Source organism: Purpureocillium lilacinum (genome assembly GCF_023168085.1).
Source record: "Purpureocillium lilacinum CBS 284.36 DNA, scaffold_5, whole genome shotgun sequence".
In the NCBI taxonomy this organism is placed as follows: Eukaryota; Fungi; Ascomycota; class Sordariomycetes; order Hypocreales; family Ophiocordycipitaceae; genus Purpureocillium; species Purpureocillium lilacinum.
The window spans coordinates 814247-832069 of NW_027072115.1; the positions used below are offsets into that span (position 1 = coordinate 814247).

The 17823-nt window shown below is 60.8% G+C and overlaps 1 protein-coding gene and 1 non-coding gene across 2 annotated transcripts; both read left to right on the top strand.

The window, feature by feature from the left end:
- Positions 1 to 1983: 1983 nt before the first annotated feature.
- Positions 1984 to 3676, top strand: PLICBS_006855 (galactokinase; the record flags this gene model as incomplete). The annotated part of the gene is made up of 2 exons (XM_018320234.2): positions 1984 to 2618; positions 2728 to 3676. The coding sequence occupies 2 exons, from the start codon at positions 1984 to 1986 to the stop codon at positions 3674 to 3676; spliced, it is 1584 nt and encodes a 527-aa protein (XP_018180131.2).
- Positions 3677 to 17414: 13738 nt separating this feature from the next.
- PLICBS_006856 lies at positions 17415 to 17501 on the top strand. The gene has a single exon. It is a non-coding gene; the product is annotated as a tRNA-Ala (tRNA).
- The last annotated feature ends 322 nt before the right edge of the window (positions 17502 to 17823 follow it).

Sequence of the window (17823 nt, forward strand, 5' to 3'; positions counted from 1 at the left end):
CGCCGTCACCGCCGCTTCACACGTGGGACACCGCTCGCCAATCGCCCACCACGCACTTCGTACAGCAAAACGCACCTCGCAGTCTTCCGTAATGCTTTCGTACGCGTATCTTGCATGTGTACGTCCCCTGGCTGGCTCTTGATTCGCGTGTTGCTGCGGCTTGCTGTTGCTGTGTAAGAGTTTACCAACTTTGAGGCGTGGCTGGCTGCGGTTGAGAAACCTCTTTGCGTCGACGTTGCGCTCACGCGACGGAGTTGACGTAAAATGCACGGGGCTCTCACTGTTGCTGCAGTCGCTGCTGCTGCTGCTGCTGCTGCTGCTGTTGCTTCCCGTCCCTACCTTATCCGGCCGGGCGAGCCACCGCCACGCGCCGATACCCTGGCCGTCGCGGCGGCACTCGGCGGCCGGAGCAGGTCATGGTCGCCGCCCGGCCGTACGAGTGGTGCTCCCTCCCGCACTTCGCTGAACCTTACGAAACGGGTGATGGCGGTGGGACGACGACGACCCCCCTTCCGTCGGCGCCTACCTCGCCAATCTCGGCCCGTCGCCGTGAATCCCGGCCCCGTGACCCCGTGAGCCCGGTGTGGGTGAGTGTGGTGAACCGTGATCCGGACGGACAGTGGGAGGATATGTGGCGATACCCTCATGCTACTTTACGTAGCCCGAATTTGTCCCCGCGGGGCTCCTCCTCCTCCTCTCCTCCTCTCCTCCTCTCCCTTCCAGAATTCCATGACCACCGCCGCCGCCAGTCCGCCCGCCCGCCACAGCCCGCGGCCGGCCCACGAGGGAGGACCCGCCACGGCGGCCTCTCTCTGCATTGGAGCGCGTATCGTGCCCACTGCCCAGCCCAGCACCAAACGCGCCATCCCTCCCACGGGAAGGAAGAAGCAGAAGCGAAAAATGGAAATTAGAACACACACACAAAAGAAAGGGTCATCTACCCGCAAGGAACCGCCGAGAGCTTCTTCTCCTTGGGGCGTCTGGCTGGCTGTCTGTCGCGATAACACACAAAAAAAACCAGTGGAGAGAGGTGGTCGTCCGTCCCGTCCGTTATGCGCGCCAATCAGCGGCCGCAAAATGACAAAGGCCCGTCGGGGATCCGGGTGCCGGCCAGCACGCCAGCGCTGGGACTGAGCACACCCTGTGGACGTTCCTCAGACGCATCCAGGGCAATAGATGGGCGCTGGGGCGCCTCCAAAAGCGCTGCAGCTCCACCGGCGGGGTGGGTGAGCTCACAGTCCAGGTCATGCCACGGGGGTTCCGGCCCAGCAAGGACCTCCACTGCGGGCAGTGAGGTGGGAGCTAGGTCCCTCCCCCAGTCTCCACCGCGCCTGCCAAATGCCACCGAACCGCCTCCGAGATGCCGCTGCCGCTTCGTCACCGCCGCGCCGCCGCCGCCGGATTGGGGGGCACCACCAGACCAGCCATGGCATGACCGATCTCCTGCTCGTTGTTGGGCCCGAGAGCCCTCATCACTTTGCCGTGTCCGTCTGTCCCTCTCTCTCTCTCGTCTTAAAATCCCCTCGCGTCCCTCTCCCTCTTCGTGACGCCCGTTCGTTCGTCTGTCGTTCCCGTGCTCTCGTGCTCCCGAGCTACGTCATCGCATCCCTTCACAACTTCACGCAACAGCCGCGACTCAAAACAAAGTCCGATCGTCTGTCTCGACTCTCGACGCGCTCTTGGCCTTGCCCCGCCGTCTCGACGCAACCCAACCCCGCGACGACAACCAGTGACCGCACGCGCACCTCGACGCGCTCGAGTCACAAGCGCCAGCTGCAATCCCACCCCCGTTGGCTACTCCGTCGACAGCTCTGAGACAGAAGCAAGCACCGCACCGAGGGGCAGCTCTGCGGGGTCGTCCGCCCTCGTCTCAGTCTTATCCCACTTCACCACTTGCCCGCGTCGCCATCGCCGACCGTCTCCTACCTTGAGCTGCCACCATCGTCCTGATCCGAGCCAGAAAGACCTCGCCGCTTCCTCACCATGTCTGGTCCCGTCCCCGTTGCCGGCGCCCTCGCCGACATCTACCCGGCGCCCGCCGTCGCCCACGAGGCCCCGCGATGGAGCCACCTCCTCGCCACCTTTGAGGCCGTCTACGGCCACCGCGCCGACTTCGTCTCGCGCTCCCCCGGCCGCGTCAACATCATCGGCGAGCACATCGACTACTCCCTCTACTCGGTCCTGCCCATGGCCATCACCTTCGACGCCCTCTTTGCCGTCAGCGCGAGCCCCGTTGCCGACGGCGCCACATCCTTCACCATCCGCATCGCCAACGTCGAGGGCGACAAGTTTCCAGCCCGAGAGTTCTCCGTGCCGCTCGCTGGCCCCGTCGAAATCGACGCCACCCAGTTCGAATGGACAAACTACTTCAAGTGCGGCCTGCGCGGCGCCCTCGAGCTGCTGCACAAGAAGAAGGGCCCCGGCTGCCGCCCTTGCAACATGGAGGTCCTCATGGACGGTAACGTCCCCGTCGGCGGCGGCCTGAGCTCCAGCGCCGCCTTTGTGAGCGCCACCGCCCTCGCCGTCATGATCGCCAATGGCGAGAAGACGGTCGACAAGACGGAGCTGACCGAGCTCGCCATTGTGAGCGAGCGCGCCGTCGGCGTCAACTCTGGCGGGTATGTGTCCCCCCCTTCCTTGCTCTCTCTTGCGCTCTGCCCATGTCGTGCCTTCGAACCTCAATTATCGCACCCAGCCTGTTCGCGACGCTAACGCGCTTCTCCGCAGCATGGATCAGTCCGCCTCCGTCTTCTCCGAGCCCGGGTCCGCCCTCTTCGTCTCCTTCAGCCCGCGCCTAGAGGCACGACCGGTGCAGTTCCCCCCGACGAACCCCGAGCTGTGCTTCGTCATCGCCCAGAGCTTCGTCGAGTCCAACAAGCAGGTCACCGGCCCCATCCACTACAACCTTCGTGTCGTCGAGGTCACGCTCGCGGCCGCCTACCTCAACGCCGTCCTGAACCCACCCGGCACCCAGCTGCCCGCCGACGCCGGCTCGCTGGGCACCAGCCTCCGCGGCTTCCACGACACTTACTTTTACCACCAGAACGCCTCCGACTACAGTGCCGTCAAGAGCATCACTCAGGAGGAGGAGCTCCAGAAGCTCGTCGAGCTGACCAAGGAGAAGCTCACCCAGGAGGAGGGATACACCCGCGAGGAGATTGCCAAGGTGCTCAACCTGTCGACGGCCGAGTTCGAGAAGCGCTTCCTGTCGAGCTTCCCTGTGCGCGCCGAGCGCTTCAAGCTGCGCCAGCGTGCCCTTCACGTCTTCACCGAGGCGCTGCGCGTTCTCAAGTTCATCACGCTCCTGGAACGGCCGCTCCACACCGGACGGTCCGACACGACCCCCTTCAACGAGGAGCTCGGCGCTCTCATGAATGCGACACAGGACTCGTGCCGCGACCTCTACGAGTGCAGCTGCCCCGAACTTGACCAGATCTGCAGAATAGCCCGCGCTGCGGGTGCCTACGGCAGCAGACTGACAGGCGCTGGCTGGGGCGGCTGCAGCGTCCATCTCGTCCCCGCGAACAAGGTCGCCGACGTGAAAGCGGCCCTGGAGCGGGAGTACTACGCCAACAAGGATTTGACCGACGAGCAGCGCGAAAACGCCGTCGTCGTCAGTCGACCAGCGGGCGGTAGTGCCATTTACCGCGTCGACGGGGCGACTGTCAAGAGCTGAGTCTCTAGGAAAAGAGCGAGGAGGCGGGTGTGAAGTTCCCGCGCGGCGGTGCTCGCGGCGTCCTTGGCCGAGGGGCTCGCGGCGCAAGACGAGCCGGTGACCTTTCGGGACCGAGCCGCCTCTTGTGAGGGCGAATTCGTCCACATTCCGTGTCTCGTGAACAGAACCTGGCAACCAGATAGCTGGCAGGCAACGGCGTGCACGTGTCAATGAGTCGCCGCCATTGATGGAATCATCCGAGCGCAGCTTCGTGGGTCGGGTACCTGCAGAAAGAATAGAACACAGTGGGCAAGACATGTCCACAAAACAACTCGTACTCATCCGTGCTCGTCTCATGCATGTGGGAATGGCCCCCGGGAGAATGTTCGAGAGCCGGTAGGCAACGAGGGGGCTGGACGGCGGCGACCCCGACTCGGTGCGTCACGTTCGTGCAGGCATCCGTACCGACGACGCGGCACCTGCAGTGTAATGGTGACCTCGGTAGCAACACTCCGCAATCCTCGGGGTGCATCGCAGGGTCTCTCCGAGCACATGGTACCCCCATAGACGATTCTGCCACAATGCTGCCAGATATTCCACCTGTATCTCAAGTTGTATATTGCCACAGTCCGCCGGCGAGCGAAGGAGAGTTCGCCGGCCGTCGTGGCGAGAACCGAGGACCACAGAGAGGATAGACGGTGTGAGCAGAGATGCGAAACGCCGTCAGGGCCTAGCAGGCGCGATGGTTGGTCGCGATGCAACGACGGACACCGAGGTGACAATCGCACTGGGGAAGTGTGATTGAATCAGCGTCGTTCCCGGCTATCGTCCGCCTCTCAGTGCGACCGCCGAGTGATGGCGGCTCGGGACGGTGTGCAGGATTTCGGCGTGAGGGCGGCCGAGGCGGTTCGCCACGCTGACGTCTCGTCAGGACACTTTGGGACTGGATTGCGATGCCGGCCGGTGAACAATGGTATGCTGGGCTGCGTTGCCGGGTCGCTCTCCGCGGCGGCAGCTCGCAGTGCTTTGTTGGTTTGGAGTGCCACCAAGTACGAGGTCGCTCTTGACATGACAGCCAGGGTCGTCCCTGGCGCGGAGACGCCGTGTAACATGACCTGCACGACGCCCACGAGGCAGCCGTCGCATAGGACAAAGTCCGAACGGGGAAGCAAGTCATGCCCCGGAGTCAGCCGTGTTGGGGGGCAAGTTTATGTATGTGATGGCGACTTTGACGCAAGAAATTCAAATACTTTCAGAAGTCGTTGGGCCTTTGGTGGCGGAAAATGCGGCTCTCATTGATCGGGCTTCTCGGCCGGAAAAGTGGATCGCCGGCCCGAGTATTCGGGAATCGGCGACAAGGGGGGAAGACGGGTTCGTGTGTTGGTGTCCGTGCGGCTCGAATGGGGCTCGCGACCCTCATCCCAACCATTGCCCATAGTTCGCACTTGGGACAATAGCGCTCAAGATGGGTCTTGTCCAACATGTTCAGTGCCACCGTGCGGGCTGGCGAGCAAATAATTCGTGCACAGATGCGCCGACGTACGTGTCAATAAGTGACAGATCCTTCGGACTCTCCAGTCAGCGGCGATTGCTGGAAGCAGGTCCCCGGGGAGGGGACCCGGACGGACGATATCGGCGGGCAACTCACCTACCCTACAATTGAGGTGCGATGCTGGCGAGTATTGTGCTTCCCAAACACGTCAGGCATCTCATGCGTGGCCGGGGTGAGCGCCAGACCGTGGCCATGACTTGTCGGCAGGATCAAGCCAGGTGGCCAGGAGAGTGCTGGCCCTCATTACTCAGACCAGTCGACTCCACAGCATTAGGTCGGGCATGACATTGACGGAGACGAGGAGCGGACGCACAGCTGATCTCGACCGGTTAAAGACGGAACAGTGCTCTCGCGATATTCGCTCGTCGGGTGCCCATCGTGACTTTCTGCCCAGCTCGGTGACCGACGCTCCAGCGCCACGAACGTCCCCCAGCGGTGGGCTGCAGCGGCTCTTGGGGGCCAAAGCCGTCTCCCCGTGTCGACAACCTGTCAACCACGAGTGAGGGAGGGTTCACGCCTCCCCATGGGGCTTAGCGGCCAGGAGACTTCCGTCCAGCTCTCCGTTGAAATAAACGCCTCCGTCTCATGTCCTGGAACGCCCCCGTCCGGCCATGCCAAACGGAGGGCATCCGACCCGAAAAGCGGGTGTGCAAGTAACGGGAGAGCGCAGGGCGTCGCAAAAGCCGCGCGACCGTGTTAGCCGCCGTCGGATTCACGACGCAGCCCTGCGCTCCATTCATGTGCATCGCCATGTCCCCTTGACGCAGGCGTCAGCCAATGACCAAGCCGTCGGTCCCCTCAGTACGTTCCGTTGTCGTCGCGCTTACTTTCCCCCTCCTCATCAGAGGTGGCACCTCCGGCAAGGGGGCCGCTTGGTGCCCCGTTCGCGGTGGCGCGTGGGACGAGCCGGACCTGGTTGGTGGTTGGGACGGGACCAGCTCCATCGGAGGCTCCCATAATCCAGCTGCACAGTGTGCTTGAGCGGTAGGTGTTCCTCCAACACAGAGATGCAGGTGCGGAATTGCTTGTAAAGGCGGCCACGTTTCTAGGGCCACGGTGATGCCCGTGGACACAGCTCCGGCATCCGTGACATGCTTCGCACAAGACGACGTCGTACTGTACTGCTGTGCAATTTAGCTCGCCAAGTTCCTTGGCGTTGACAATTTCGTTTCCCATGCCTCGCATGTACATAAAAGGGACCTTGCTTGCATTGCACCTTGCTTCGCAACCAAAGACCTTCAACAAGATGCCGAGACGCCCATGGCATCCCAACGATCGCCGCTTGTGTGGCGGGCAAGGCGATGAAACCCGGGAACGGCACGGCAGAAACAGATCAGTAGTACGTAGTCTGCTTTGCGGGTGCGGACTGCTTCGCACTGAAGTGGCCCCTTCGAGCGACGTGCACGCGTGCTCCCACGAGCAGACTGAAACCCACGCGCCGAGAACCTTGTCCGTCGATCCTTGCCCACTTCCCGTGACGGACCGTCAGCCGCAGCAGAGCAAGTGGTGGGGACCTGTCTAATTCTAGTGCTGCCAGAGGGACGAAAGACTTGGACGTGGCAGACGGACCACCAGCTTGGTTCGCGGGTGGCACACCGTGGGGGTGCGAACGCCACGGCATGAGACTGAGAGACATGCTCGTACGGTCGCCGCGCTGGACGATGCAAGCTGCGCCATGGGGTAAAATACATGGGCCGGCGACAGGCTTGGGGAGAGACATGGCAGCAGAGTCGCATTTGGTGGCGCCCGGTATGATCGGCTCCTGGGGTTCCAGCCTAATGTCGATGATGGGCAGAAGACGGACACTTGTCACCCCCCAATCTCCCGCGGATGCAACCCCGAGTAGGGGCAGAAATAGCAGCACCAGCGACTTTGGCACGAGGACTGTCAGGGGCCCCTCTTGGAAAGGTGAGTCAAGCCGTTTGGGGCCCATCTCAGCCTCCCTTCCCACTCATCATCCTCGCGGCCGTGGCAGTGGCAGCGATGGCGCTCGGGTTTCGGTGTGGCTGGCACCACAAGCGCGCCGTCCCACCGGGCTCGCGCCTCCGACGGCGTGTGCAGCCGTGTGTCGTCCTGAAGCACTGGCTGGTCAACAACCCTATCACGGGATGAGTCTCGCAAGGCTGTGGACACTTAGCAGCAGTCTTGATCAAGCCCGGCATCAGTGGCGCGCACATCACGCCTCTTTTGCTCTGCGTGCCGCGTCGATGAGGGCGCTCTCGCATCCCTGTCAGCGACACCAACAAGCGGCGCCAGAGCCTCCCAATGGGAGCCCGCCAAAGCGACGCCAGCTCAACTCGCCAGCCGGAGAATTTATAGAGTGAGACCCCGTGAACGGCCGGCCAGCGACTGACAGGTGGGACACCGCCCCTTGACTGGAAATGCCTTGGTCAATCTTGGTACGCTGGAGGTGACATCGCTGGTAGGACCAGACAGCTTGAGAGGAGATCATCGTATTCGCAGTCGTCAGCGAAGGCTCGCACTTGGCAGTACCTCGTCCGTACGGTGAATTCTTTGACTGTTGGGGCGGGACGGGTGCGTCGTGACGCTGCTCGTCAACAAGCCCTGGAACAGCTGGGGCAGATGCATGAGGGCGAGAACCGGCGCTGCGTGGTGTGTCTGCCTCAGTCCCAGCTCACGGCCTCGTGCTGGGTGTTTCATCATGTCTCTCCCTGCCCGGCCGTGGGACCCGAACGCCTGGCGATCGTTCTCCAAAGGAGCCATGCCACGGTGCCAGGCTGGAGCCCCTGGCAAGACGCTGGGCTCGGGCGCTGCAGAACAGACTCACTGTCATGGCTGTTGTTGGTCGCATCCGCGCTCGTCAGCCGTTGATGACTGTGAATCAGTCTCTCCTGATTTGCACTGCGGGCGCGCGGGTGCATGTACATACTCGACACTCGTGTGAAGGGCACATGGCAGTGTTGAGCCGTTGGACTCGCACAGGCCAACAGACGACGCTCATTTGACCGCCTGGTCGAGCCAACAGGCTTACTCGTCGAGCAGACGACAAGCGGAGAGGGTGCGCCGGGCGGTGCTAGGCGAGGATCTCGGGCCAGTCTGTAGGACCCGGCGATTTGCCTCATCAGTTGGCTGCCTGCCCCGTGCGCAGGATGCGGGACAAATCGACCCCAAGCGAACCTTGACGCCCCGGGGACGGCATCGTCGATGGAAAGCCCCGAGAAGAGGCGAGGCGAGGCTTGGGAGGGTTCCCTGGCTGCAGATCTGGGGTGAATGAATTTATGCCCCATTCGGCGACGTTATCAACGGGCGCAGCTGGCAGCGGCACGGACGAGTCCGTTTGGGCCGTCAGGTCGCACCAGCCGCTGGCTGCAGCAAACGATGATACCGATCGTGACCCCCAGGCCGCGAATATCGATCCGCGACTGTGCGTGTGCGAGGTCCCGAGTACAGCGGTTTGTCGTTTTCGCGGAGGCTGGAGACGGGCAGCCGTGGCATGCAGGATCCAGCCCGGCGGCCTGGTGTTGCGTTGCGTTGCGTTGCGTTGCGTTGCAACTCGCAACCCCATGGCGCAGGTCCAGCAACCCATGTCTCCCTCCCTCCCTTGCTCGCGCCATGCACCCATGCGAATCCCTCCCTCCTTCCCGTCCATCCCCGTGGCTCACCCGTCCAGCTCCTGCCAGCTCGTCGTGCCAGCCCCTGCTGCCAGCCCATGAGGTGCCCATGGGCCATGAGGTGCCCAGCCCAGCCCAGCGAGCCCAGCCCAGCCCAGCCCAGCGGGCAGCTCCTTCCCGAATCCCAGCTGCCCAGTGCCGGGCCAGCTCCTGTCGCTTCTGTCGCTCCTGCCCACACCGCAGGCACGTAGACGGAAAGGGAAACCACCCAGGGCCGCGTGTGCCTTCTGTCTCCTCCGATTCTTCCCTCGCACCAATTGTGTTGCGCCGCCACGTCTTGTGAGGTGTACGTACCGGTGCAGGTACGGGGCATCTGTCACGGCACGGCCGGTAGGTAGCGGTACCTGGCCCCGGTATGAAGATTGCGCCCAGTCCGGGGTACCGGCGTACGCCTTTTGGAGAATGGAGAATCGCACACCCCCCCATCCATCCATCCATGCGTCCATCCATCCATGATGGAGCGTGCGAGCCAGAGAGCGAGAGCGCAGAGAGCCACTCCCACTCTCCACCACCTCCATCTCACCTCTCATCGTCACCACTCCTCCTCCCCGGCCTGGCCCCAAAGCCACCAACGACACCGCCGGCGCCAGCATCAGCGCCAGCACTGGCCCCGGCACCGCCTGGCCTGGCCTGGTCTGGCCTGGCCTGAGCTGCGCTCCGCTGGCATTGCGACGCCCTCGTCAGCCCCATCCCGATGTACTCGCACAAGTCACACGTCCTGCCATGGACTCGCCCGCGGCTTTTTGTTACTGCATTCGCACCCTCTCTCGCGCGCTCTCTCTGCCCTTGCCCTGCGCCGGGCTGCCTCCTCTCCACTTCCCGCCGCTTGACAAGCACAACGCACGGGGCTGCCTCCTCCACACCTGCTGCGACCCCATTCCTCATGCGTCCCAAGCCCTCTGCACCCCGTTATCGCCCTGGCTTGGGCTGGGCGAGGGGCGAGCCAGACGTCGAGGGCAGGCCAGGGCACGGCACGGCAAGGTCCCAGACTCCCAGCCAGGCCAGGCCAGGCCTGCCTTGTACCGGCGGGTGGCAACGTGCCCCGGATCGCCGGCCTCGTCAGGCTCGGTAGATGGCCACGCCCAGCTCGCAGGGCCACGCCGTGGCGAACGCCATAAAGCCAGACCCTGTCCCGCCATTGTTGGATGGCCTACTCCGTATGTATGCTTCGAAATCTCCCGTCTTCACCATCTTGTCTCTCTGGCATCGGTCGTCCAATTCATCTTTTACACCTGGGTGCCACAGTCGTTTTTAGAGTTTACAAGATCGTGACTATTTACGGCACGTCCCGTCCACTGCCACTTCGCCACTTACAGCACCTCGGTCTCAGGCTTCGCCGAGGCTGTTGACAGACACCGCACAGTGCAACACACAGGCCGTCGCTGACCGTGGTATTTGTCGGACTTACAGCCGTCGGGCGCTTCCCAAGCCTCGTGACTCGGCCGACGACGTTCCGACGGCCGCCCGCTCCATACAACCCGCCTATATATGAGTCCTCCAGCTCTCCAAGAGGCCCTTGACGCCGACAGCAACTACTACGGAGCCTCTGACAACACGAGAGAAAGACGTCCACCGCCAGAGAGCTTCTTTCACCCGGCGGCGGCATCATGTCTTCCGCATCGAGCCCAACCTCAGCCATGACGCCCGACTCAGAGACGAGCAACTTCATGCCTGTATCGCCATGTTTCGACAGCCAAGAGCATCGAGCAATGGTTCGCCACCTGCTGTCCAAGTACAGCAGGCATGAGATTGACCAGCTACTTGAGGAAGTGGCTGGTGAAGCACCATGTATGTGAGGCCCCTGCTGCTGATATGGTCAGCAGCCGCAGAATCACGGTTAACGAGTCCAGCAGGTGAACTGCTAACACCCATGTTGCCGTACGCCGCCTCTCTGGGCCCTCTCATCGCCGACAACGTCTCGGCCGGGGCGCACTCATCAACCCACGTGGACAAGTATCAGAATCTTACTCGCCATAGATTTCAGAGGTCCGCGTCAGGGACGTCTGCTTCACTTCCATCCCAGCCTTCAATCTCACCTAGGAGCTCCGTATCGTCTGCTCCGGGGCACAGAGCAGGTGGCCGTCCGTCCTCGTACAGGTCGGACTACGCTTGTGGCTTCTGCGCCGAGGTTGGAATCACTAAGACTTGCACACGGAGAAATGACCTTCGCCGCCACATCGATCAGTTCCACAACACGAATTCACAGTGGCTATGCCAGCATCGCGGCTGCCGGATGGCCTTTGACTGGCAGACTGCGTACCAGATTCATCTCCGCAGCGAGCACGGGGGCTCCCAGATGAGGATGGAGGAGGCCAAAGTCGTCCTGTGTCCTCAAACTGTCTTTGCATGTGGCTACGAAGGCTGTCTTCAAGTCTTTGAGGCAACTGATGACAACAGCGCCGCGGCGACTTGGAAAGTGTACACTGCCCATCTCATACGACATTGCGAGGAGGGCCGTGGTATGGGGCTCTGGTCATATTCTCAACGCATGCGCAACCTGCTCAGACAGTCCCGCCTTGAAGCTGCGTGGTCAAGGTCATGGCCAGACGACGACCCAAGCCGCCTGCGCTGGGACCCAGCCTCAACGCGCACACTGCGCAAGCTGCTCGAGACCAGGCACCTGGAAAACGTGCCGAAGCTCATCAATTGCGTTGTACTGCTCGGGTCGTCTCACCAAGGAACCGGGCAACCGGATGTCGACTTGGACCTCCACCTTCCCGTGAGAAAGGTCTGCCCTGCCGCAGCCGTGAGGCACGAGATGCGTACAGCTTCTCCACCAGCACAAACGGCGCCGGAAGAAGATGCGAATTGCATCGTGGACCCCAACATGGGCCCGCAACAGAACACGGATGGCGCTCAGTTGCCTCTATCAAGCGTGTCTTTTCACGCACCTGGATTCTCTGGCTACACTGCGCACGATTCCACTGATGCGCCCATGACACCCCCGCCGGCCATTTTCGGCCTACCCGGGTCGGCGGTTTACCACACATCTAGCCAACCTGCTCATCAACAATACGCCTCGTTCGAGCCTACTGGGAGGTCAGTCCGGCCAACAGCAATGAGCGCCGTGGCGCCGTTACAACCCATCGCAGATGGATCGAGCGGCATGCTCGGAGAAGAGTTTGCCATGAACGACACTGCAGCCGTCCCCCGCGGACAACATTACGGCTGGACGCATGTGTACAGGACTGGTGGTCTCCAGAGCCCGACGTTGACAGACATGTGCAACGAAATGGGCAGTCCCCTGGTGCCTGTGGAACAAGGCTTGATGGGGAGCTACTGCTCACCACGAACTATGTGACGCAATCAGGCGTCTCAACTCTTGTCGAATGCATCCATTATCACGAATAGAAATCGGAACTATCAGCCACGCAAGGTGGCAAGCAGAGTGGCGGCGACTAAGTGGTCCGAAGGGAATGTGGAAGAGGGGGACCCGGCAACGGGGTCTGCGGCATGGTGCGGGGGATCTGAGAGCGGCGGGGGCGAATCGAGCACACCTCGTTATTACACGCCCATGTATAGCGCCATGTGAAGGCTGGGATGTGGTTATCCAGGGTCACGGGCTCGCAAGACGTCCAAGGGTCGGGGCAAGCCAACTAGGTGGGAGCGGCATGGCAGATACCAGCGGTCTGTTTTTAGAATACAGTATCTACATAGGTACGAAATGTAAATGGACAAGAGATGGGCCAGCCACTGGCCCCAGATTTTCCCGCGCGTTCGGAGCAGAGTCGGACCCGGATTGACAATAGTAAATGCCTGCCGGGACAAGCTGGCTGCGATGTCTTACCCCAACGGGCAGAACTTGGCTTTTCGCCAAGACACGGCTCGCACAGCACGTTGTCGTTAGACGTCGGAGCCATAACGTGTTGGCTGTCTCGGGCTGTGCGGAGAAGGACAGACAATGCAAAGTCGTTTGGTACGCTGTTGGATTGTGTACACCGAACAGGGGGGGCATGGAGCAGACTTGCAACATTACTCAACAGCTACCTACAACTCCGCCGCGAGAGCAGGAACCAAGAGAATCTCGATGCGTTGGATCTAGCTGGTCTTGCGATTGGAGGAGCTGGCGACGAAGCGGCGCGCGGGGGCGGGAGCGGAACGGGGCGCGAAGGGGGGGAGGGGGGGAAACAGTCAGGGCCGGGAAGTTGAAAGGAGGCTTGGAGATGGCTTGAAGATTGAGCGTGTCGGCGAGCTTGGGGGTTGACGATCGCGGTGGACACACGGCATGGTTGCGAGGATAATGGCTAGCATGGCGGAGAATCGGAAGAGAGGGGGGTGGTGGTGGTGGGTGTGTGGGAGAGCAGGGATGCTTTCCGCGGGGGGACGGCAGGGCAGAGAGACGAGGCCTGACAGGCAGGCAGGTCAGACAAGGACCGCCCGTGGGAAAGGGGACGTTGTTTTCGCTGCAGACACACACATACACGCACGCATGCACTCGAGTCTCAGCCGTATTTCCGTGAGGACTGGGGGCCGTTCTCATTGAGGTATCCAGGGCGCGCCGTGTTCCTGCAGCGAGCAGCCAGCCGCGTGTGCGACAGGCCCGCCAAGGGTAGACAAGTTACGTACGGATGAAGATGACGCTGCAGCCGCTCCTAGCTAGCAGCTGCTGGCGATGCGACGGCGCACGGGAAAAGGGCACGCGTCAAGGGTGCGGGAAACGGCACGGGGCTGTAAGCCTGTAACTAGCTAAGATGCTAAAGTAATAATATCTTCAACAAGTACGAGGGAAGGATTCCCACATATTTTACAAACATCAAAGGGCACGATAGACTATTGCTCCACCATCAAGGGACTAACAAACAACCATGCTTGCATGTCAGACTACCACCATGAGAGCAATCAATCCATTGCGGGGGAGGGGGGGTTCGAACCGGTGATGCCTCCTCGCCGTCAGCCTGCGCCCACCGAGCAGGTTTCTAGACGGTGACGACGTTTCTTGTCCTTTATCCGTTTTGGCGCTCACCGGTGCCCCCGTCTTGTCATCTTGGCTTCTGGGCACGCGGGAACAAGAAGGGGGGCGTGTCGTGTGTGTGGGTGAGTCGGGATGCCCGCCGCCGCCGCCGCCGCCGCCCCTCCCCATCCCCCGGATCTCACCCACTGCCGGCGTGGGCCACCAGAACGGGAAGTGCAGCGCCGCGCGCGCGGGTCCCTCCCAGCGGCACAGGGCTGCTGCTGATGCCAGAGGTCGTTACTCGTACCGTTGTGGAAACGGCGCAAGGGCGAAGACTACGACGACTTGCTCGGCCGACCGCGTGGGCTCGATGCTGATCCGGAATTTGGGTTCGTAATCTCCGTCCGGCTTACCTGCCTACCTATGTACGTTATAGTTACTACCTTCCTACATCACGCGTGCGTCCGTGTTAGCCGTCAGCGGTGAGGCTCTGCGCGCCCCGAGGCCCATCCATGGTCGGGGCCGGAAGACTCGGCTCGTCCCTGTTCCCGTGCCGCGATGAGCCGGCTGCCGTGGACGATCATGCATTTGTAATGCTGGCAGCGCACGGCACAGTACCAATCAACGGGATTGATGGCTCGAAAATACGAACCGCTTTCGGCGACAGATGATCCGTGGGAACGGACAGTGGTAACTGCCAATCCACTCCTCCTCCACGGCATCGGGATCCAAGATCCGGGGTTCGTGTTCGTCTCATCGCCTCCGTGCGCATCGATCCCGCTCCGGCCGTCGTGCCCTGCGACTGTGACTTCAAGGCGTACCCTTCGGCACTCGCACGGCTCGGCTCCAGTGTACATGTTACCGTGGGCAAAAAAAGGAACGCGCCCTTCTGCAACTTGGACGCTGGAGGACTCAAGGTCCGAAAGGGCTCGGCCGAGAGCCGGATGTCAACCTGCCAAACGCAACGTCGTTTGCTGATGCGATTGGCCTCGCGTACAATCCAACGCTGGGCGAATTCAGTGCTGGACCGTCTAGCTTGACATCTGCGTATTTGCTGTAGCACTGGATGTCAGGTGGTATCGAGTGCTTCGCCACCAAACGGGCGGTGCACACCGAAGCTCGCCGCAGCGGTTGCTCAACCCGTTGGCCTCGGGTGTCCGTTGACCTATTGTTGACCTGTACTGAAGTAGCAATAAGCGCCAAGTAAGTACTTAGTGTCTGGCCTCTGGAGATCGCCCTCCTAGCGCTCGCGCCAGTTTGGTTTCGGGCCCGTCTACTTTGGTATCGTGTAGCTTGCTGCGGCCATACATGAACTCTCTGGAGAGTGTACGTAGATTGACGCGAGTGGCGTTACCCAGCCCCTTCGATCCGCCACAGATTGCATCCTTTGCCCAAAATGGCACACGGATTGAGACTCCAACGGTGAATTTAGCCGTCCAAGATAGCCATGGTCTAATAGCATGGCCGCTGCGTACTCGGGCCCAACGAGACTGCCAATCGAAGCGACAATGGCGTACACGGGCTGATCGCCAATCCGATAGTTCACTATCGGGGGGCGTTGTATCTCACTAGTGCTGGTGGTCTTGCCACCCAATTTTGCCAGAGAAAGGGCACCATAAAGGGCACCCGGGCGTAGGGGTAGCTGCAATGCCGCCGACGGTCTGTGGCATCGTGTTCGTCTTGGGCTAGCTGCATGGCCGAGAGAGGACCGCGATTGCCCAAAGCGATGGTCTGGGTTCAGATCGCACCCCTTTTGGGACCACCGGCAAATGCACTGCGATGAACAGGAGGCAGGCCCTCTCGGAATAAAGTACCCGACGCATAGATTTCCCAGGGCTCGAGAGTCGTTTAGGGTTCTCTATAGACACAACTACAATGTTCAAAACAAACGCGCCCCCAAGAAAAAGAGGAGTGCTATTCGTAGACCCAACTTTTGCTAGTTGTAGAGCCTCCCTACATTTAATGTTTTGTTTCTCGGCCGCGCCCTACCCCCATGCCGGCCCAGTGAATTTTACTGCGTATAGGCGTAGACATGGGACGGTAACGGCGCGCCGCCTATTACTTTCGTTGCTTTCGTTGCTTTCGTTGCTTTCGTTGCTTTCGTTGCTTTCGTTGCTTTCGTTGCTTTCGTTGCTTTCGTTGCTGTGGTTGCTATTGCTCCTATAGGCTCTACAACTAGCAAAAGTTGGCTCTACAAATAGCACTACTCAAAAAAAAAAAAAAAAAAATTATGTAACGTTAGGCGCGTTTCCAAACGATAGTCCACGTGAAGTATATAATGCAAGAAGGGAGAAATGGCCTGGCAGCGAGTTGTTCGCATGTGCCTACATGTTGTCAGTCGCGATTTACACTGGTATATATCTGATTCAAGATTCACCTGATGTAGATGGGGGTAAAGTACAACGGAGATACCAGTTCCAGGGGAGGTGCCAAATACGCGGAAGATGTCGGTTCCGGAGGAGACACTGTGTAGAGAGGGCCATGTTGGAGGAGGTCAACCCCAAGCGTGCTTTTGGCGGCATGACCACTTGGCTTCAGTGACACCAGAGTTCGCACCAAGTGTCTAGCGGGTAGGTGCACACGATTCTTAGTGATACTCGGCACTCCCGGGACCCCGTCTTGCACCCATGAAACTGCAACGGGCCGGTGCGTTTCTGACACCGGGACTCTACGGTAGGGTGCCTATTGCCACCGCGACCCCTACATCATTTCCCCCTTGCCAGAGGTGTTTGGGAGCTGCCTTGGTTGAATGTACATGGCCACCAGGAGTTTGGTATCTGGGGTGTGCTGACTTTGACTTACAATGCCTGGCTTTGCAAAGTGCAACCCCGGCTTCTAGGACAACATCGTAGGCTAGGTCTTGGCTGCACCACGGGCGTATGTCCACTCCATGATCACTGCAGTCGGAGATGTGCCGATCTGTCTACAGGGGAAGAGGTATCGAACCCCCTTTGGCGATGCACTCCACCCCAGACCTCAACGGCCGCGAGGGAGACACGCCCGGCAGGGTCTGCCGCCCTCTGGCAGCGTCTCAGGTCAAGTCAATTCGACTTGGTGGTAGCCGTAGGCGTGTTGAGTCCCAGGGCTTGGGGTCTCAGGCGTCGCGGCGAATGTTCTGAGAGTTTTCTGGTGCTTTTGGAAGGGTCCCTGGATATGGCACTCCCCGGTTCTGATCTGGAGTGGCCGGGGTGGCCCGATATTATGAGAAAATGGTTCATGTCTTGGTGGACTTCTAGAGTCATTCTAGGTGGCTCAAACCACGGCAATTGTGTCGCGCGAGATAGCTGGCAAGGAATCTGAGAGCTGTGTGAGAGCGTTGCAGTCGTGGGCCGGCTTCCCCAATCCCTCCATGTCGTGAACTCGTGAGACGGTGTCGGTCCATCCTACCACGCGGCCGAGGCTGGCTGGCGTGAGACACATCTCGAACTCATTTTCACTGCCAGGGCTCAGATCTTTCTGCTCGAGAAGCGTTTGCGACAACGAATTCGAGAATGTCTTTGCGCTCCCGGCCCGGCGCAAAGCGCAGGCGGCGGTCGGCAGGGTTGCTGCCGATGCCAGTCCGGGCCGGCGGGGCCGCTCAGTGGGGCCGGGGGCGTGCGCCCGCTCGGTCGGGAGGGCGGGCGCACATGTCCACCGCGAGGCATATAAAGTGTAATAAGCCAGCTCCACAACAACTCTAACGCCGGGGAAATGGTGTAGGGGTAGCACACCTGCTTTGCATGGTTTCGTGTGATTTGCAGTAGGTCCGGGGTTCAAATCCCCGTTTCTCCAAATTTTTTGTTCGTGTGGCGGCCATCTTGCGCACCAAGACGGTGTTGAGCGTGGACTTGAGTTTATTCTTTTTTGGTTGGGAGTTGCATTTTTGCCGGGGATGTCACGCTCGAGGACATCAGGCAGGCGGGCGCACCACGCAACTTCCTCCTGGCTGGGAGTCAGGAGCACCACCTTGTCGAGAGATGGGAGCGTGGGCTAGTTGCGTCGGCGGGCCGCAATGTCCAGTCTGCTGATGCCACTCAGGCCTTGTATGTGCCAGATTGGCAAGATGCTTTAATCTGCGATTACGCCGTGCTGTGGTAATTTCACGTTTTTTGCT